Below are 22,249 nucleotides of genomic sequence, written 5' to 3'. Positions count from 1 at the left end.
TTGAAAATGTTGGGGTAAGGGTGAGAGGCAGAGGTAGTGGACTTGAAAATCTGTTGGCTGGTCATTTGGTTGGTGGCTTGCAACTCTATGACTGAGAACAGAGAAACTCACAGCTAGATGGATTGGGTTTTTCAGGCACAGAACACAAGAACCAGAGAAAATGCACAATGAAAGGGAATTGTGTCCTCTGGAATTGTCCTTGATGTGATCCAAACACGCATCAAGTTTTGTAAGCTCAGTCCCAGAAAAGCATTTTATTCCCAGCAGCAGCAAGCTGAGAGCAATCAATCCAGGATATCAAGAAGCATGTCATCCCCAGTCATGAAGCAGTGTCCCTGGAAAATAAAGCCACCTATATCTGAGTATGTTCTCTCCTAAGAACCACAACGAAAGTAAGCTTTTCAGTTTCTTATATTGTATCTGAATTTCATAATGTATAACTCTTTAGTACAAGGCCAAAATCTTTTCATTTACCCTTTAAAACAAATAGCATGAAATCTGAGTCTAACTCCTGACAATACATAAAGCAGAAGTCTGATGAGAAGGGAAAAGGAAGAGGGCAGGGAGAGACAGTATCCTAAGAGATACATGTAGTACCAAAGATAAGAAATTTAATTTCCGAACTGAAGAACGTGTCTAACTCTGGATGTCAACTGTCAAATCCACCTCCATGTTCACAGCCGGGCGTGGACTCTACTCCTGCACTAAAAATTTCCTCTTTCCAAGGAGGGGAACCGCTCAGCACTTTTCCTGGCCCTCTCCTCTCCCATATTATAGTTACTTGTATATTCATTTTACGCCTTTTTCTAAACATAAGGTCCTGAGGGCAAGGACTAGCGTAAGCATTTCTGAATTCCCTGTTATCACACCTAGCACAAGGTGTTGAAGGCAGCAGTAAAAGATTTCTAATGAACTGAGTTAGGGGTGTAGCTGGGCTACAGCCTCCTTTTCTGACTCCCAGCTCTAGGCTCTTCCCATCACAGCAGATATGCTATCTGTTCTAGATTCTGCAAACACTGCCTCCTTCTGCAGGCCAATGTTTCCTTGAATGCTACAAATCAAACCATTTCCTAAGAAACCTCATTCCCTTAATATATATGCCATCTTTGCCATGACACTGTCAAAACACCTACAATGAGAATAGTCCATGTAATGTATCCATCTGAGTGTCCTGACAACACTGAGATCCATAGAGTAAAAAGGCTTTAGTATATGAAAAAAAATCACTGTTCTTAATACTAACTTCCCCAAATAAGCCAGATGTAGCATAATGATTTTCATTATTTTCTTTGTTAAGTATCTAAGTAAGCTAGATCCTTTGAAGACTTTTTCCTTAGACACAAATCGAAACTGTCCACATACCCATTATATCAAAGAACTCGTCCAGGGCATTATGCAGTGCCGGGAACTTGTCTCTGTGTTCTTCCAGCAGCCATATTAAACACCGCGCTTCCTTCAGTGACGTAGGCTCATAGAAATAATCAAGTTGCTTTCCTTCTATAGAGCCTAGCTTATGACCATATTTCTCATTCCAGAGAAAAGTCATGATGCTAAAATCAAGCTCCTTAAGAGGAGCCCCATAACGAGAAAAGAAAGGTCCTGTGGCATCTAAGCCTATAATAAAAACAAAACCCAAGTCAGAAGAAGGGAGGATTATTTGCTATAAAATTACATTCAGTTTCACATCTTGGAAAGCAGTTCTATTATAGTTTGCTTACATTTTCAGTGAAAACATTTAAATACTTGAGAATAAACTTATTCAAGCTATTATGGATTTTAGAAACACCATTTCACATGAATATGCTAAATACAGTAATTCTTACCTATTAGTTGAAAAAGGTGGGCCAAAGGCTTCTATTATTCTAGCTATTTTTATTAGACTTAGGAAAAAACAAATTTTTTAGTATTTATTCTTATTTATTTCTGCTGAGTCTTAGTTGTGGCATGAGGGATCTAGTTCCCTGACCAGGGATTGAACCTGGGAGCATGGAGTCTTCACCACTGGATCACCAGGGAAGGCCCAGAAAAGGAATTTTTTAAAGGCATTAAATTCCTCTAAAAATATAACAGTAACTTTTCACTACTTAATGATTTTCATTCCAATTAGTACAAGCTAGCTAGATTTTACAATGCTTTTCTACATATATTCTATAATAACAAAACATCAATAATCTATGGAACTTCCCAAATGCCTTTAAAACAGAAAATGGGTGAACTCTTCATCCGACACCTTCAAGAATGCACCTCATCCCCTCGAACACCGTGGCCCCTTATCCTCCTCACGAGATTCCAGGTGGTCACTATTCCTGATCTTTCTCCCGCTTCTACAACTCCAGAGGAAGGGGTGGCTGCACCCTCATGCACTACTACTGAAAGGAGGTAAGCCCCTACTGCGTGCTAACACAGCCACCAAAAGCAAGGACTGGCTCTGCTTTCTCCCCCTACATCGCTAACACTGGACGGGGCACAGGTTCTCAGTCTGCAAATGAAGCAGAGCCTGCCAAGTCAAAACTACCCCAGACAGCTGAGCCTTCCAGATGCAACAGCTTTGCAGAGGTCATGTTACATACCAGTGTATTTAAACACAAGAATCAGCGACCATGTGAAATACTCACATGATACAAGGTTTAAGAGAATCATGGATGAAGAAATACCACATTCAAATCTCCAAATACAGCTCAAATCAGAGCGTGTGCTCAATGAGAGGAAGGCAGCAGATCACACCTAGTACTGAAATGTTAACCCCGCTCCTACTCAATTTAAATTAATCTTTGTTAAATAAAGCAAATTAAAGTAAGAAATATCAAACATTTTATCATTTCCTTGCCTGTTTAGCAGACACTAATGGCAGTGTCGCTTGGGACTAGTGTTATGGGGCCAGGAGCCCGTGGAGATGTATGTCCACAGCAGCAACATTAGTCACCAATCACAGCAAGTGTCCTGCCACCTCACTGCGCCTCCTGGCAGACACTTACCAGTATATTCTCTGAAACTAGTGTTCCATCAGCTCCCGTCTCTAAGGCAAGCCAGGCTGGCAACCTCTACGGGCCACTGCTATGGCTCCCGCTAGCCTTTATCCAATAGCTGCCGACTGAATTGTCTGCTGGGCTAGGAAGTGGCCACCTCGGTCACCAGGACAAACAAGGCCACGGTCGGTGCCCAAGGACCCCATCCTCTAGGGTCAGTTGGCAGCTTTCTCTGCCACTGCCTTCCATGGTCCCTGAGTAGGTCTGGTAAAGAGCCTGCTCGAAGGTTCTTCCTCAGCCAAACTAGGAAAATGAGGACAGAACGCCAGAGTTTTATGATCCTGTGATTCACGCTGCTGAAGGTCAGCCCCAGGACATTTCTCTTGATTCTTAGATAAAGATCTGCCACAGGCGATCCTAACCAATCATCCATAGCTCCATCCACTCTCCCCTCCAAACTCTTCACAGAGGGCACCCCTGCGCAGCTGACTCCAAGGGGTGCTATTCACCTAGGGGAGTGCCTGGTAGTCACGAAGTTAACATACTGACAATAGCTGAGCATAACACAGGACTAGACTTTCTTACTGACATCTTTCACAAAAGCACAAGGTAACCTTTCTATAGAAAGAAAGTGAAGTTGCTCAGTCGCATCCGACTCTTTGCGACCCCATGGACTGTAGCCTAACAGGTTCCTCTGTCCATGGGATTTTCCAAGCAAGAGTATTGGAGTGGGTTGTCATTTCCTTCTCCAGGAGATGTTCCTGACCCAGGGACTGAACCTGGGTCTCCCGCACTGAAGGCAGACACTTTACCATGTAAGCCATCAGGGAAGTCAACTTATCTACAAGGTAACCCAAAAATTGTGAACTTCAGGAAACAGTGTTCTTCAACCACAGAAATTTGTAGTTCTACATTTTAAAAAATCATAAATGATAGTAAAATGAAGAAGGATTCAGAGATCTGTATTTATCCTCCTACGAAACTGCATCTCTACAATTAAGAGACATACCAAAACTATTAAGTTTCTGGATCCAGGTGGCTAGTTTTGGCTCCACTTCTTTAAGCTCACTCAAAACATGCAGAAATACCCTTGTCTTTACTCTGTTCTTTTCCTGGATCAAATGACGAATAACATAGTCCACTGCTTCATTCAGGAAATTTCTGCTAGAAAAACACGTTGTGTAGTCTTCTGTGGTTAAAACCTTCCAAGAAAGCAATTCTTTGAGAAGCTTGGAAGTATTCAGTATCCCGGACTTAATCTTGTCAGCGTACTGCTTTATGCACTGCAGAATTCTGTCATCAAGGAACTGGCAACTTTGGACACGGCTGATAGTTTCTAAGGATAAATAACAGTGGACAGTAAAAAGGAGAAAGAGGACCAATTTGCAAAAACATACACTGTGAAAAACTTAACCTAACACTGTGTGTGAAAGTGAAGTCAAAGTGCTAGTCACTCAGTTGTGCCTGACTCTTTGAGACGCTGTGGACTGGAGCCTTGCTAGGGTCCTCTATCCATGGAATTCTCCGGCAAGAATACTAGACTAGGTAGCCATTCCCTTCTCCAGGGGATACTCCCAACCCAAGGATCAAACCCATATCTCCTCCATTGCTGGCAAATTCTTTACTGTCTGGGCCACTAGGGAATTACACAGCAATATAATCCGTGACTCAGATGTATTCTTTATGTTGTTTTAAATAACCTAAGAACTTTTAAATTAGATATATGAAGTATTTAACTTTAAAAGTGCCTTTAAAAGACATGAAACTTCACAGTAAATCAAACATATCAAGTATCTTATTTCCTTCACTGGTACCACTCATGTAACATCTAAAAACTTAGTTCCTCTAAAATAAGGTTACTTCCCACAACAATCTTAACTGAGCCTTATCAACTACTCAAATTTTACATTCAATAAATATGTTTCAGGCATAAATGTAAAGCTTTTTTTCCCCCCTCGAGTTGAAGGGATCGTCGCTTCAGGTATAAAAACAATATTTGGTTGAATTTGGATAAATACGTGTTATTTATCTTACTGTTGAATCCTAAATCATAGACCTGTGGAGTTACTGATTGCAGTATCTCAAAAGTGCCTCTTCCTACCCAGGCATTTCCCCCAAAAAAGTGGCCATTTAACCTCTTGACGCTAATACAGTAAATAACATACAAATACAAAAAATATATAAAGTAAATGATGTTCCCTAAAATTTTTTTCAGTAAAAGACAGTTCTAATTGATTTCTGGAACGTTAATGGAATAACCAGTCAATCCTAAAGGAAATCAACCCTGAATATTCATTAGAAGGATTGATGCTGAAACTCTAATACTCTGGCCACCTGATGCAAAGAGCCGACTCTTTGGAAAAGACCCTGATGCTGGGAAAGATTGAGGGCAGGAGGAGAAGGGGGTAACAGAGGATGAGATGGTTGGATGGCATCAATGACTCAATGGACATGAGTCTGAGCAAACTCTGGGAGATAATAAAGGTCAGGGAAGCCTGGTGTGCTACAGTCCATGGAGTTGCAAAAAGTCAGACATGACTTAGTGACTAAACAACAAGATGAAAAACAAAGATAGCAAGAGGAAATATTAATGCTGACCACAGTCATCGGAGTAGAAAATAAGAATAATTTACTTTAACTTAAAACTGAAAGTAGTCCTAGGGATACAGCGCACAGTACAATGACTATAGTTAATAATACTGTTTCGTGTATTTGCATGTAGACCTTGAAAGTTCTCATCATGAAAAAAAAATTCTGTATGTATGGCGGTGGATGTTAACTGGATTTATTGTGGTAATCATTTTGCAATATATAGAAATATCAAATCATTATGTTTTACACCTGAAACCATACATTAAAAAAATAGCAAAACCACAAAACTTGAAAGTAAATGTGTCCACAGGGACAGTAAATCACTGAGACTGCTCCCATGTTGATCAGGGAATGCTGATGAGATGAGCATAAAACACGAGGTAATCTCTCTGGCATCTTATATGAATGGCTTCTTTACGTGAAGCAGCATACTTCAGATAATCAGTGGCTAATTTATAGTTCAAACATATGTGTGGAATTTCAAATACTATTTTCATGTTAACAATGGAGATAAGGGAACTGAGACAATTTGCCCTGTGTAAGTGGCAGGAAAGTGTTTTTAATTCCTGTATATTACTTCTAAATTCAGTGTTCCTTACACTACACCCCTTCCCATCTCAGGATAATCAAAAGATGGTGATAGTATTAAAATACCAAGGGAAATCTAAATTTCAATTCAATTTAAGTATTAACATAAAGCCTAACAAGATGAATATTTGTATACACACTTTTAAGCAAGAATATGAGATTCTCATCATGCCTCAGACTCCCAGCATACCTCTCTGCTCTTCAGTTTTTGGTGGGTTACTTTCCCTTAGGTCCTCTTCCAGTCTTTCTTGTGCTAATTTTTTTGCTTCCTTTTTTTGGAGCTTTCGTTTCAATTTTTTGTCTTCTTTCAGCCTCAACTTCTCTAGGCTGATAAATAATTACAATTAGTGACAATTCACCTTTGTTATGAACTCAATCAACTACTTTCCTTTGCCAATTGTAGAAGCCATTTTCCAAGTTTTCTCTTTTAGTTAGAACTTGGGACTATATCCTCTGTTCAATATCAAAAACTTTTGACACATGGTCAATTCAGTCAAAACAAGTGTACTTGTATTTCATAAAAACAAGAACATCAATGACTAAGGCATTTCTAATTAAGGATGCATATATAGATCATACAGATATTATCCCCATGTATAGAAGATACCATTAGGGTAAAGAGGAATAGTAAAAAATTACTATGCAAGATAATACATGTCAATACTCGTTTCCACAGTAAAATATCATTTTCATAACCCAATAATGATCCACAACATTCAAATTTGGTCAATACGGCTACAAGAAATTCTCTTCAACAAATAATTCATTTTCTTTTGCTTTTTCTTGGTCACCAATGATAAAAAAAATAACTTCTTAAAGTGGAAAACAAAAAGCAGGGCAAAAAAGAAAAGAAAAAAGGATTGAATTATTTGAACAAGAAGATAACAGAAAAGTGACTAACTTTGACAGTTCATTAAAGTATTTCAGGAGAAAGAGTCACTGGTTCAAAATGTTTGCTGAAGAGAACAAAAGGAAAGATGTTTTTGGAATTAAAGAGTAAACAACTGAGAGATAAATATGTAATTTTTATCCAAATGCCAAATCTACTGAACACGTCATTTCATAGTTCAAATGTCATTTTACTTATAAATTCAATCACTAAATAATGCTTTTTATTCAAGTTTTTAGCATTTAACTATTCAAGGTTGTCTTGAAAGTTATAAATACCTATAAAATTCACTTTAAAACTACTTATTTGGATATGTGTGCTGAGCCAATTTTTAAAATAGCATTATTTAGAAATGTGCATTTAACAGAATCATATTCTAATGGACATTATTAATCTGATTATTAAAAATCTTACCTAGAACATTTCTGTTTCAGAATAGGTCTTGGAGGAAGCTTTTCTTTAATGACCTTGTGTTCAAACTTTAAATAAAACAGAGACATCTAAAATTTGTCTCATGCTCCCATGACATTAAGCATAAAATCACAAGTTTAACAAGCATTTCAAAAGCAGAGTCAACATCCAAACTGATAGAGAACAGTAATGGTACTCTGACCCAAACAAAAGCCCAGAACACTTTAGCAACACAATTTACTGAAAAGAAAAAGAGAGTACATACAGTTAAAGGAGGTTAAAAAAAAAATTTAGAGTAAGCAGAAGATCAAATGAATGACAGATGTCATTACAACAACCCACTCCTATAGCTCCCACGCGGTACAGCTCAAGACCCTCTCCTCCCTCCCTAAGATCCTCTACCTTGTCAACATCAAAATATTTACTGGAAATTAAAAAAAACAAGGTTATCAAAAGGAGTAAAATCAGTAAAACTGAAATGCAAAAAACCTCCTTTGCCTTTTAGGAGACAAAAGAACACTAGAATCCTTAATTGCAAAGAATTATTATTTTTTTAAAAAAAGAGAGAGAAGCAGCATTCTTACATCCCATTATTTCCTATAATTTCTTATATTAAGTAACTATTTCATTCCTGGAAAATGCAAGGAAATTTTACATAATATTTTATAAGGTATAAGCAATTTGGTTACCTATTTAATGAGATTTCCCCAGGGTCTACTTACTTCACATTTAACTTGACCACCACTGCTGAAGATGATAATCTTTGAAATGATTCCTTTACAATCAGGAGTAAGACAAATTCCTTGCAGAAAATCCTATTTGATTTAAAAACGGGGGCGGGGGGGAAGGGGGTTACATCTTGGCATAAATGTACACATGTATGCCATTTTAACCACGGAACAGTCAAAATATGATCTAAAACCTTCTTCAGGAGGCACTGCAAAGTCCCTGCTCACTGCCAGCTGACTTCCAGAGCCTCCAGCTGCAGGGCTGTCCACCTGACTTGCTTGGTCATGTAAGATGAGCTGCCTTGACGTGTGCTACCATCCACACCAAAGCCTTAAGAACGCTGAGTGGACTGGCCACTGCTCTTTCCTCTAGATCACAAGAACATGTCTCAGTCACTCCTCAACCTCAATTAAAAAACAAAGTCCACAGCCCCAAAGACCGGAGCTGCCACTGCCCAATCCTGGACAACAACTGCAAAACTGCAAGACAAGTAATGTAAGCAAGAAACAAGCCTTTCTTACTTTAAGTCATGAGACAGTTGAGTTACTTCAAGGTACCCTAGTGAAAGCTAATATACAGAGGGTACTTCAACCCAGGGGAATGGTTAGGACCACTAAGGGCATGGGTATAGCTGGTAGTGGTAGTGGTGATTGTGTCCCACTCTTTGCAACCCTGTGGACTGCAGTCCACCAGGCCCCTCTGTCCATGGGATCCTCCAGGCAAGAATACTGGAGTAGGTTGCCATGCCCTTCTCCAGAGGATCTTCCCGACCCAGGGATCGAACTGGGTCTCCTGCATTGCAGGTGGATTCTTTGCCGTCTGAGCTACAGCGCCACTGCCCTGAGGGTATAGCTAGAGAAGCTCAATTAAAGTGAGACAAAGACATAGCACAAGTGACTCAACGGCAACAGTTATTTGGTCACATCATCATACCTCTAGATAACAACATGAAACTATGTAAAATGTGGGCATTTATTTTTACTAAACTTGAATAATTACTTCTGCTGACATTCACCTAGCACAACCACTTTATTCTTTCCTCCTCAATAAGGACAAGAGTTTATATGAGGCTAAGTAGTGTAGAGTAAGGTTCTTTTTTTAAGTCCATAGTTTATATGGATCAGAAACAAAGTCTATGAATGAAGATTATTAAACTATGACTGCTCTCAAAGTGTATCTGGCTAATGGTAATTAACATAATTATCTCGCTAATTAAGAGAAACCCCAACCAAATATGGCAGCACAAAATTTAAGTTGATTTCTTAGTACAAATTATCTCAAATGTTTTTAGAAAATAAAAAATTTGAGGCCCCAATTCTACATCATAACATTAAATCATTTATTTTTGATCATACATTCCCAACATAAAAGGGGAGGGTTCAACAATTTACTAAAAGCCTCTATGGTTACTGCCTTTACACTTGTACAAATGAAAAACAAAACCTTTCTACTTTATCATTAAAACTTCAATGCCTTCTAGTTATGTCTCACACAGAGAGAAATTCATACTCACTTAAGACTTTTCTCGAAGATTCTTGGGGAAGAAAAATCAATACCCAATAAGCATATTAACAAATCCAGAAAATCTTGTCTTACCTTGTCAATTTTATCATTGAAGGTGGTTGTTTTTAACTTCTTCCAGCAGTTCATGTGAAATTCTATTTTACAATACTGGCAACAGCTGATTCGTATAAAACCCTGGGGTTTTAAAATAATTTTTAATTCACACCTTAAAAATGTCTACATGCACTCTCTCTTTCACACCCACAACACATAATAAGACAGAGACCTGCATTCACCTGGCAGACATAACTAGATGTCACATTTCCTCTTAGGGGAGTATAGTACTTCCATACCCCAGATTGCCTAGGGCTGAAAACACTGAGCTTGATTGACATTCATTTCCACAATTTACAGTTGCGTATTCCTTTGGAAGTGAAAGTGTTAGTCACTCAGTTGTGCCCAACTCTTTGTGACCCCATGGACTGCAGCCCACCAGGCTCCTCTGTCCATGGGGGTGTTCCAGGAGAGGATACTGGAGTGGTTTACAAAATATCAAATACTTTATAAACTTTATTTCATCTGAACTACTAACGAGGGACAGCAGGCAGCTTCTATCTTCTTGAATAAACTAAGGTGCAGCGTTCTATTCACTTAATTAACTGCCACACTCAGTCTCAGATTTAGGTCTCCAGGAGTTATTCAGTGATCAGAATGATTCTTGGATTTCAATTCTTCAGATTCTTGGACTCAAATATGTAAGAAATTAGAACTGCAGCAAATCAGGATAACTACCTCACTGTGTTTCCTGGGCTCCTAAGGAGCAGGCAGTTACATGGAACAGTGGCTAGAAGGCGGAAATGGAATTAGTTAGCCTGCCTTCTCAGGTCACCACCACTGCCCTCAGTGTTTATTTCAAGGACTCTGGGCCCCCACGTGAGGTGCTGCAGACTGCAGTCAGGGGACGAGGCAGACAAGAGGACGCAAAGCTGCCAGCAAGGCATAGAACTTGGGTGGCTCCAATTAAAGAATTTGTTCTGAAACCATTTTCAGGCACAATTCAGCAAGTTCATGTCCCGGTATACCCTCATTCCGTACCTTGAAGTCTGGATCGGTTATATATATCTGAATTTTGGAATATCCATGGCACTTCTGATAGCAACAAGTGGCATCCGGCACTGGAGGGAACCTGCATTCTTCAACGAATTTTTCTAACAGCATCTACAACAAAAGTTAACAAAAATAATACGACAACACTAATTCATCAATCAAATTCTTTCAATAATCTCTCGCCAGCAAAATATTTTCAGCACAAAAAGGACCAAATGCCTTTTAGCCAAGAAACTACATACAACTTATAAAGTTTTTCCTCCTGGAGAGAGGCTAATACAGAGACATGCTGAGAAAGGAATGGAAGAAAAGGACTGCACAAAAAATTTTCAGAATTTCAGACTGAATCAAAACCTTATCCTTTGTTGTAATCCTCAAACCTCATTTTACAACACATACCTCTTAAAAACCTCTTTTAAGCATTCACAGGTGCCTAATGAGGTAGAATTACCCTTAAGACTCCACTGTTCTGCCCAGAGTCACTTTACCTGGGACATCCTCCCACCCCTCACTGACATTCATCCTCCTCCCCGAATCCTTGCACCTGTGCTTGCCCATCCTCTGAAGAATTACACCACTGCCACCAAAGCCCCCAAGACTCATGCCAGGCTTCCCAGGATGGTTCATTGTTATCAATAGTTCCAATGCCTCCATCCCAGTCCAGAATAAAGAGAGGAAAATCCAACAGTCCCTCTGTTTTATTTTTTATAACAGTTTTGTTCATATATAATTCATGCACCATACAATTCATGCACTTAAAGTGTATAGTTCAGTGGTTTGTTGGTATATTCAGAGTCATGTAACCATCACCATAGCCTAAATTTAAAACACTTTCACCACCCAACAAGAAATCCCACAGCCATGAGTAATCCCTCATCTTTTCTCAGTCCCCTATCCCCTGACAGCCACTAATATACTATCTGCCTTCATATATAGATTTTCCTATTGTGAGCACTTCATTGGAGGGCCAGTGGTTAACACTCTGTGTGCTTCCATTGCAGGGGGCACAGGGTCGATCCCTGGTTGGGCAACTAAGATTCCAGATGCTACATGGTGTAGCCCCCAGAGGAAAAAGTCCTACTGTGGAGATTCCAGCTAAACAGAATCACACAGTATCTGGCACTTCGTACCTGGCTGCTTTCACTCAGCGTAACGTTTTCAAGGTTCATCTATGTTGTAGTATGTATCATTACTTCATTCCTTTTTATGGCCAAATGTGTTATATGGATACACCACATTTTATTTACCCATTCATCAACTAATGGCCTTTGAGTTCTTTCTACTTTTTGACTATTTTGAATAATGCTACTATGAACATTCATGTGTAAGTTTTTGGGAGAACTTATGTGTTCCTGTCTCTGAGTATATTTAGAACTGAAATTGTTCAGTCATTTGGTAACTCTATCTTTAACCAATGAAGAACTGCCAGACTGTTTTCCAAAGCAGCACCAACCACCATTTTAAATTTTATAGCAATGTATGGGGGTTCTGATTTCTCCACATCCTTGTACAACACTTGTACTGTCTTTTTGATTATAGCCACCCTGATGGGTGTGAAGTGGTACCCTGTTTTTATTTGCATTTCTCTGATGGCTAATTGTTGAAAACACTTTGCACGTTTATTATCTATTTATACAAGCTGTTGGCAGATACTCCTATGCAGATCTTTTGGCTACTTTTAATTAGAGTAAGAGTTGATTCCTATGCTTATAAAAGCTTTAGTTCAAAGCAAGTTCTGAGTATACACCAGAGCTCACCACAAGTAAAGGCCTATCCCAGTCAAGTTACATGATTTAGTCTTTCTAGAACTGGCAAAGCACCCCATGATTCTGGACATGAGACCAATTTATACTTTTTAGGTCTTCAAATACAATATCAATAACTACAGAAAGTATAAGGAAACAATAGTGTGAAATCTTCCTCCATGTACAGCCAGCACACAATAGTGCACTCTAGCCAGAATGCCTAGAGTCAAGTCAGCTCCACCATTTCCAAGCTGGTTAATCTTGAACTCATCAATGAATCTGTCTAAACATAATCTTCCTCATCTGTCAAATGGGAATAATCACAGTGCTCATCACATAGGGTTGCTAGAAGAGGTACAGGTAATGATAAATGGAAGGTATATGATTGGCAATTAGGAAATACTCAATAAATGTTGGTGATTCCACCAGTTTTTAAAGGGGAAATGAAGGAGCTGAGGACAGAGTGTTACTACCTCTCTGTCATCTTATACCTGAGTCAAGAGCGCAGGAGTGCAGATGAGCTTTTATGGTTAGTAAGAAGTTCTACAGAAATAATTACCTTTATCTTCCCTGGCTGAGTCTCCTCAATAATCACATTACTCGTGGGCCAAGTTAACACTCCAGGAAGACGACAGATCAAGGTTCTTGCTTTCTCAAAATGATTAAGAGCTTCTAAAAATCTAAAGTCAGAATTATGAAGAAGGTATTAAAGATGTGACATGAATTTCCACTCCCCACAAGGCACAGACATTTCAAGCTTACCAGAAGAGTACATTTGACAAATCACTGCACAGAAATATTCACAGTAACCCATACTTTCTTCAAAAACCAAGACATTATCACTCTTTGCTACTAAAGTAATATAAATTAAACACCAGTCTACCAGGACACTGGCTTTACTATGGTAGGTACACACTAGTTCAATTTACAGCTGTAATTTATTTTTTAAAGTTTCCCACAATTAAAACAGAAAACTGAACAAATTTGGTTGTTCCATTTTTATTTAATTTACTAATCTAATTAAAGGAGGTCCTTGTAGTACAACACCATAGGTCCACTTCAACTAATTAATCATAAACAGGGAAATTTTTTTTAACTTGATTCATTTAAAATGGCTATAATAAAATCCCTCTGCTGTAAAACTGTTAAAGAGCTCGTGTATTCTGGACATCTTTCTTCAGCTATAAAGCAGTTGATTATTTTAACACAACAAATGTGTATGTAAACTGTTTTACCATAAATATGATATATTTTAGTGCCAATTTACAGTTTAAAAAAATACCAATAGATTCCCAAAGTTCATTCAACCAACGAATACTAGAATAATGAATTATCAGGTTCTCCCAGTCTCTCTTCTTCTTGTTAGACTATAAAAGCAAAAGGTTTCCTCCTGTTCTTCAATCTTGAAACCACCTCCCAATTGAAGAAGTCATTTTTACCTTTGCGTAGGTGACTTCACCTGCAGAAAAGCTAGACCACCATCCACCGTAAGATGGTTATAAACAGCAAGATTTTAAACCAGAGACTACACATTACAACAGCAAAAAACCAGCTAGCTTATTGGTCACTGGACGCCAAACTGTATTATTTTGAAATTAAAATTTAAAAGCCTTTCCACAACACTGTAAATCAACTATACTTCAATAAAATTTTTAAAAATTTTAAATGACTTTCAAAATGGTAAAACACTTCTTCACTTATCATAACCTCCATGATGTTACAGATTTATGTTATTTTCCTAGATCTAGTGAATACGTGCATGTGGTCACTGCATTAAACAGGTGTGTCCTAAACAACTTACACTAAACTTTCAAATTAACTGCATTTGTTATTACCATGGAGATGATTGCAAAATCCTCACTACCTCTGATTCTTAACAGAGATGAGATGGTCAGACAGTAGCTTTAGGAAGTAAAAGAAATTTCTTTAATCTTTAAAGACCTTTAAAGAAAGTTCTAGACAGCCTCTGAGGTTGAGTTCTCCAGAGTCCCAATGGTCTGATAACATTTCCTCTAAACAGTTAAGATGAAAATTTAAGGATAATTAAAAGTTATGAATAATATTCAATAAGTTAATTATTTCTTTATAAAAGTAATCTAACATACCTACCACTATACTGGGTTTAAGTGGCAGGAACAGCAAGTTGTTTTTGTTTTTTAGAAAGCTCAAGTCATAATCCTGTCCCCTAATGCTCATAGACATTTGGGGAGGTAAGACATGAAACAGGGAACAGATATATATTAAATGTTTGAGTAAGGACTTCATCTGCAAGTTCAGAAGAGAGTTTTTTTTTTCTTTCTTCTAACTCATGGTATCTTTCAACAGATATATACTTCATATTAAAACCATCCTCATACAAGTTTTGAGGGGAGAATAGGTGACTGCAGCAAGCCAGACTTCCTGGTCCTTCACTGTCTCCCAGAGTTTGCTCAAATTCATGTTCATATAGTAAGTGATGCCATCCAACCACCTCATCCTGGTACCTGCTTCTCCTCCAGCCCTCAATCTTTCCCAGTATCAGGGTCTTTTCCATTTAGTCCACTCTTCACATCAGGTGGCCAAAGTACTGGAGCTTCAGTTTCAGTATCAGTCCTTCCAATGAATATTCAGGGTTGATTTTCCTTTCGGATTGACTGGTTTGATCTCCTCACCATCCAAGGGACTCTTAAGGACTTCTCCAGAACAATTCAAAAGTATCAATTCTTTGGCACTCAGCCTTCTTTACTCTTGGATCCAAACATGACTACTGGAAAAATCATAGCTTCGACCATACGGACCTTTGCCAGCAAAGTGTCTTTGCTTTTTAATACACTGTCTAGGTTGTCACAGGTCTCCTCTCAAGGAGCAAGCATCTTTTAATTTCATGGTTGCAGTCACCGTCTGCAGTGATTTTGGAGCCTAAGAAAATAAAATCTGTCACTGCTTTCACTTTTCCCCTTCTATTTGCCATGAAGTGACGGGACTGGATGCCACAACCTTCCTTAGTTTTTTTTGGACAGCTGAGCTTTAAGCCAGCTTTCTTACTCTCCTCTTTCACCCTCATTAAGAGGCTCTTTAGTTCCTCTTCATTTTCTGCCATTAAGAGTGGTATCATCTGCATATCTGAGATTGGTGATATTTCTCCCAGCAGTCTTGATTCCAGCTTGTGATTTATCCAGCCTGGCATTTCGCATGATGTACTCTGTATGTAGATTGAAGGCAGGAGGAGAAGGGGACGACAGAGGATGAGATGGCTGGATGGCATTACCAACTCGATGGACTTGAGTTTGAGCAAGCTCCAGTAGTTGGTGATGGACAGGGAGGCCTGGCATGCTGCAGTCCATGGGGTCGCAAAGAGTTGGACACGACTGAGGGACTAAACTGAACTGACTCTGCATGTAAGTTATATAAACAGGGTGACAAAATACAGCCTTGTTATGCTCCTTTCCCGATTTTGAACCAGTCAGTTATTCCATGTAAGGTTCTAACTGTTGTTTATTGACCTGCACATAGGTTTCTCAGGAGACAGGTAAGGTGATGTGGTATTTCCATCTTTAAAGAATTTCCCACAGTTTGTTGTGATTCAGTCAAAGATTATGTAATCAGTGTAGGAGAAGAATACTGGAATGGTTTGCCATTCCCTCCTCCAGTGGACCACATTTTGTCAGAACTCTTTACTACGATCCGTCCTTGGGTGACCCTGCACAGCATGGCTCATAGCTTCACTGAGTAAACAAGCCCCTTCACCACAAGGCTGTGATCCATGAAGGGGTAATGTAAACCATTAATTTATATCAATTCAGTCACAATTTATAAATGACATATACCAAAACATACAATATAAAACTTCTTGTGCCACATTATTAATGAGTTTCTTATTAGATTCAAAATTAGAAAGCACTGGTAACTGAATTGCTGACTTTAATAATTAATATTGAAATGCCAGTCCTCAAAGTGAACACAATTATCACAGTATGTAGGAAAAGATGTCAAAATCACTCCAGAACAGGGGCCATCATCCCATGAGACTTCAAATGAGTTACCAGCCTAGAGCATAATGTAGTGCAGTTTCCACTAACCTGTTTTTTTTCAAATATACTTTTCCAATTCCACAGTAGGCCAAGCAATCAAGTCCCTCATTGGGGTAGTGTTCAATCATCCTCTTAAATTGGTTTTCAGCTTCAGATAACTCCTTTGGCAGCAATGAGAACAGTGATCACTTACAGAGAAAAAAAGGCTGGGAACAGATTTTACCTGAAGGTTGATTCTTTTTGCATAATATTAAAAACAACTGTATACCCAAAAATTTCTATGGAAAAATTACACCTTCTGCATTTCATTTTCTTAGTAATTACATAAAATATGACCATATGGATACTCAGACACAGAACCAAAATGATCCAGCTCTGGAATGAGAAGTTGGCACTGAACACAGGCAATGCACCAAATGAGCATTTACTAACACACACACAAGACCCAGTGTGTGCTGGCTAAAAAAGAAATAAGCTCACGGCAAAAAGACTGATTTGGATGCAAATGCACTATAACATGTATCCTAGTAAGCACTGCTCCCTTAGAGTCACAGGAATTCCAATAATGTTGCCACAATGTTTTGTGACATAAGACAAATGCTATGTCTTAAAAACAGCTATTTAGTAAAAATTTAGAACTTAAAATACATTCTTTTGACAATTCTCAACAGTGGAAGCCTCTGGGCTTTGAATGAATTTTGTTTTGGAAAAAAATCCAAAAGATATTTAGCTCAAAGTAATACTGGCCGTCACTCCATTGTGGGTGATAAAGGAAATGTCACTACAGAATGGAGTTAATAAGAAGCTCTGAAGCCAGTTCTAAAGGAGGCATTCTAAAGCAAGGGCTTTTCTGGAGTAAATACATCCATTCCTTCTGGAGATAGTCTGATTGATGAAATTCTTTTAAATGTCTATCATTCTTTTAAGTTCTATCACCCTGGTTTTTTTTAATCAAAATTAAATCAAAGTAAATTAAAAATGTAATAAACTATTTCTTCAATTCTGATGAAGCAAAATATGATATTTATTATTACTCTGTTGAGAACATGTCGCCCTGGCTTCAAAAATCTACCAGAAAACAGAGTCAGAGAGTCCCTAATGGAAGACATGCATCTGCCACATCAGGACAAGAAAAGCAGCCCGTCATGGGAAAAACGCCCTGCAGGCTCTGTGGGCCACTCAAGACAGCGAACCTCATTAGGTAGCTGTTAGCCGAGGAAGCCTCATCTAGCCTAGGAAGCTTGGAGCCTAAGTTGGTACACAGGGTAATTTCTACCTGAGGTTAATTCTAGAACCATTTCTACTTTTTTTCAAAAATCCAACACCATGGAAAGCAGAGTATAATGCTGGGCAGTGCAGGTAAGTAAGCTTTCCAGGGGCACACTGAAGGACCCTGAGTAATGGACACCAAGTGTGCTCACATCCATACCCTGACTGCATGTGGTTATGGGAAGCCTGAACTCTAGGAAATAATAAAATACCCAAGGTACTTGCTATCCAGAACTAAGAGCTATTAATATTAGCATTTTAAGTATGTTTTTAAAAAATAAAACAGTATAACACAAACCTGAACTCTCCTTTTTTAACCTCCCGAGTCCAACTCCTTTCTTCTATCACCAAATGCAACCATTACCTTAAACTTGATATATAAGGCTAGTTCATATTTTTTTCTTTTACAAGATGCAGATAGCCATAAACAATATATACTTCTGCTCTGTAAATATTCCAAATTGTACATAAGTGGTATCACATTGTTTACTACATTTCCAACTTGCCTTTTTCCCTCGATGTATTTCCAAAATCTATCATGACCCATCAGGTCTTTTTCTTTTTATATTAATAAAAAGTAGATTCCCACTGGTGACCTGGCATAACTTTTTTCTAATGGAAATACAAACTAAATTTTCGTAAAAGAAAAAAAAACCCACAAACTAAATTAAATTTAGGCATTTCAGAAAAAATTATCATCGCTTCTCAGCCTTTTGGCCAAGATCAAGTGTAGAAAAAATTATCAAGAAAGTACACAGACAGCACTCTCTGAACTTACTGTGCTAATCATTTCAGGATTTAATCAGTCAGATCATTATGCTCTACACCTTAAAATTATACAAAGCTGTATGTCAATTATCTCAGTAAAACTGGAAGAGAAAAAAAGTACACAGAAGGAAACAAGCCCAGAAGGGAAAACTATTTTAACATACCTTCTAAAGTTAATGGTGTATTTTAAGAGTCTATTATCACTGTTACAAATCTTACCTCAGGCTGTCCTATTCCAAGGAGTGAAATGGCAAGTCCGTAGACTACTAACACGTAGTTAATCATGGCCAGATTCAATTGCTGTCAATAAAAATCCTCTTGTTAAATATCTGAACAGAATTCTGCCCAATTTACACCATATTGATATGATAACCACAACACTAAAAAAAGTGTAAACAATCTAATTGCTATTGGGTCAAGGCCAAACAGAATTAGAAAACATATTTTGCAAAGATATGAAATTATATTGCTATGAAGTGTTTAAAACACAGAATCACTGTATCAGAATTACTTGAACATGGTTCATAATACAAAAACTGATATCATGTTCTTCTGCATAAAAATGGGAAGAGTAACATTCTTGGGTTAGCCATAAAGTCCATTCAGGTTTTGCCATACCGTCTTATGAAAAACTCAAACTTTTATGGCCAACTCAATATTTGCTCTCTCACAATCCCACATAAACTATTTACCTACTATTTCTTTGTAGATGAAAAGACATGACTAAAGTGAATCCAAATCCTCGATTTTGTACTCTGATTAAGAGAAAAGGCCAAGAACTCTAACCAACACCAACTATAGTGCAATGAGAGTTTAAACCCAGGCTGTATAGCTAGGCCAACCATAGAGGCTGAATCAGAGCATTATCTGCTTCTCACAACCTGGAGTAGGTTCAGCCAATGTCAGCATGGTCTAAGATGCACTAAAACAACGAAGCCAAAGTTTTGGTTCTCCTCTACCTTCCTCTGAAATGCGTCCACACTGATAAATCACCAGGAGGCAATTTTACCTTTATTTTTTGAGGATCTAAACCGTTGAGCAACTCTGTGAAGGCCTGGGCAGCACTGCGGCAGCGCTGCTCCAGCAAGGCCGTGTAGCCATCCTGGATTAAGCTTCTCAGCATTTTCATTATATTAGCAAAATCCTGCAAAAAAAAAAAAAAAAATCCTATTTCAGTAGTCTAGAGCTGTGAATGTTTAGTCTAAAATGTAAGATGACAAAGTTCATCATTAAGCAGTTATACTTTATAACTGATTATAAAATATGCAAAGCTAACCTTCTGCACTATAGTCCTTTTTCAGCATCACTTCACTTCAGTTCAGTCGCTCAGTCATGTCTGACTCTTTGCAACCCCATGAATTGCAGCACGCCAGGCCTCCCTGTCCATCACCATCTCCTGGAGATCACTCAGACTCACATCCATCGAGTCCATGATGCCATCCAGCCATCTCATCCTCGGTCATCCCCTTCTCCTGCCCCCAATCCGTCCCAGCATCACAGTCTTTTCCAATGAGTCAACTCTTTGCATGACGTGGCCAAAGTACTGGAGTTTCAGCTTTAGCATCATTCCTTCCAAAGAAATCCCAGGGTTGATCTCCTTCAGAATAGACTGGTTGATCTCCTTGCAGTCCAAGGGACTCTCAAAAGAGTCTTCTCCAACACCACAGTTCAAACACATCATTCTTCGGCACTCAGCCTTCTTCACAGTCCAACTCTCACATCCATACACGACCACAGGAAACACCAGAGCCTTGACTAGACGGACCTTAGTTGGCAAAGTAATGTCTCTGCTTTTGAATATACTATCTAGGTTGGTCATAACTTTTCTTCCAAGGAGTAAGCGTCTTTTAATTTCATGGCTGCACTCACCATCTGCAGTGATTTTGGAGCCTCAAAAAATAAAGTCTGACACTGTTTCCTCATCTATTTCCCATGAAGTGATAGGACCGGATGCCATGATCTTCGTTTTCTGAATGTTGAGCTTTAAGCCAGCTTTTTCGCTCTCCTCTTTTACTTTCATCAAGAGGCTTTTTAGCTCCTCTTCGCTTTCTGCCATAAGGGTGGTGTCATCTGCATATCTGAGGTTATTGGTATTTCTCCCGCAATCTTGATTCCAGCTTGTGTTTCTTCCAGTCCAGCGTTTCTCATGATGTACTCTGCACAGAAGTTAAATAAGCAGGGTGACAATATACAGCCTTGACGTACTCCTTTCCCTATTTGGAACCAGTCTGTTTTTCCATGTCCAGTTCTAACTATTGCTTCCTGACCTGCATACAGATTTCTCAAGAGGCAGGTCAGGTGGTCTGGTATTCCCATCTCTTTCAGAATTTTCCACAGTTTATTGTGATCCACACAGTCAAAGGCTTTGGCATAGTCAATAAAGCAGAAATAGATGTTTTTCTGGAACTCTCTTGCTTTTTCCACGATCCAGCGGATGTTGGCAATTTGACCTCTGGTTCCTCTGCCTTTTCTAAAACCAGCTTGAACATCAGGGAGTTCACGGTTCACATATTGGTGAAGCCTGGCTTGGAGAATTTTGAGCATTACTTTACTAGCATGTGAGATGAGTGCAATTGTGTGGTAGTTTAAGCATTCTTTGGCATTGCCTTTCTTTGAAATTGGAATGAAAACGGACCTTTTCCAGTCCTGTGGCCAATGCTGAGTTTTCCAAATTTGCTGGCATATTGAGTGTAGCACTTTCACAGCATCATCTTTCAGGATTTGCAACAGCTCAACTGGAATTCCATCACCTCCACTAGCTTTGTTCGTAGTGATGCTTTCTAAGGCCCACTTGACTTCACATTCCAAGATGTCTGGCTCTAGATTAGTGATCACATCATCATGATTATCTGGGTCGTGCAGATGTTTTTTTATAGTTCTTCCGTGTACTCTTGCCACCTCTCCTTAATATCTTCTGTTTCTGTTAGGTCCAGATCATTTCTGTCCTTTATCGAGCCCATCTTTGCATGAAATGTTTCCTTGGTATCTCTGATTTTCTTGAAGAGATCTCTAGTCTTTCCCATTCTGTTCTTTTCCTCTATTTCTTTGCATTGATCGCTGAAGAAAGTTTCTTATCTCTTCTTGCTATTCTTTAGAACTCTGCATTCAGATGCTTATATCTTTCCTTTCCTCCTTTGCTTTTCGCCTCTCTTCTTTTTGCAGTTATTTGTAAGGCCTCCCCAGGCAGCCATTTTGCTTTTTTGCATTTCTTTTCCAAGGGGATGGTCTTGATCCCTGTCTCCTGTACAATGTCACGAACCTCATTCCATAGTTCATCAGGCACTCTATCTTCAGATCTAGGCCCTTAAATCTATTTCTCACATCTACTGTATAATCATAAGGGATTTGATTTAGGTCATACCTGAATGGTCTAGCGGTTTTCCCTACTTTCTTCAATTTGAGTCTGAATTTGGTAATAAGGAGTTCATGATCTGAGCCACAGTCAGCTCCGTCTGAGCACAGTCTTGTTTTTGTTGACTGTATAGAGCTTCTCCATCTTTGGCTGCAAAGAATATAATCAATCTGATTTCAGTGCTGACCATCTGGTGAAGTCCATGTGTAGAGGCTTCTCTTGTGTCGTTGGAAGAGGGTGTTTGCTATGACCAGTGCATTTTCTTGGCAAAACTCTATTAGTCCTTGCCCTGCTTCATTCCGCATTCCAAGGCCAAATTT

General features: G+C 38.8%; 1 protein-coding gene across 18 annotated transcripts in view; it reads right to left on the bottom strand.

Annotated features, from left to right (window-relative positions):
• The window catches only part of TTC3 (tetratricopeptide repeat domain 3), a 125,611-nt gene that overhangs the window by 45,292 nt on the left and 58,070 nt on the right, over window positions 1-22,249 (bottom strand). For all 18 annotated transcript variants that reach the window (XR_011252227.1, XM_069568025.1, XM_069568032.1 and 15 more), the window contains 11 exons: window positions 19,587-19,721; window positions 18,797-18,877; window positions 16,589-16,701; window positions 13,090-13,210; window positions 10,774-10,896; window positions 9,772-9,873; window positions 8,169-8,261; window positions 7,450-7,514; window positions 6,337-6,473; window positions 3,976-4,302; window positions 1,363-1,614 (listed from right to left, as the gene is read on the bottom strand). Coding sequence is in view for 17 of the 18 variants with exons in the window: in XM_069568025.1 (XP_069424126.1) it covers window positions 1,363-1,614; window positions 3,976-4,302; window positions 6,337-6,473; window positions 7,450-7,514; window positions 8,169-8,261; window positions 9,772-9,873; window positions 10,774-10,896; window positions 13,090-13,210; window positions 16,589-16,701; window positions 18,797-18,877; window positions 19,587-19,721 (1,549 nt within the window). In the remaining variant the exon portion in view is untranslated. The remainder of the gene's footprint in view (window positions 1-1,362; window positions 1,615-3,975; window positions 4,303-6,336; window positions 6,474-7,449; window positions 7,515-8,168; window positions 8,262-9,771; window positions 9,874-10,773; window positions 10,897-13,089; window positions 13,211-16,588; window positions 16,702-18,796; window positions 18,878-19,586; window positions 19,722-22,249) is intronic.

The sequence above is a fragment of the Ovis canadensis genome, chromosome 1 (genome assembly GCF_042477335.2).
Source record: "Ovis canadensis isolate MfBH-ARS-UI-01 breed Bighorn chromosome 1, ARS-UI_OviCan_v2, whole genome shotgun sequence".
In the NCBI taxonomy this organism is placed as follows: domain Eukaryota; kingdom Metazoa; phylum Chordata; class Mammalia; order Artiodactyla; family Bovidae; genus Ovis; species Ovis canadensis.
The sequence above is the reverse complement of the archived record's forward strand: the minus strand, read 5'-3'. Positions and strand labels throughout refer to the sequence as shown.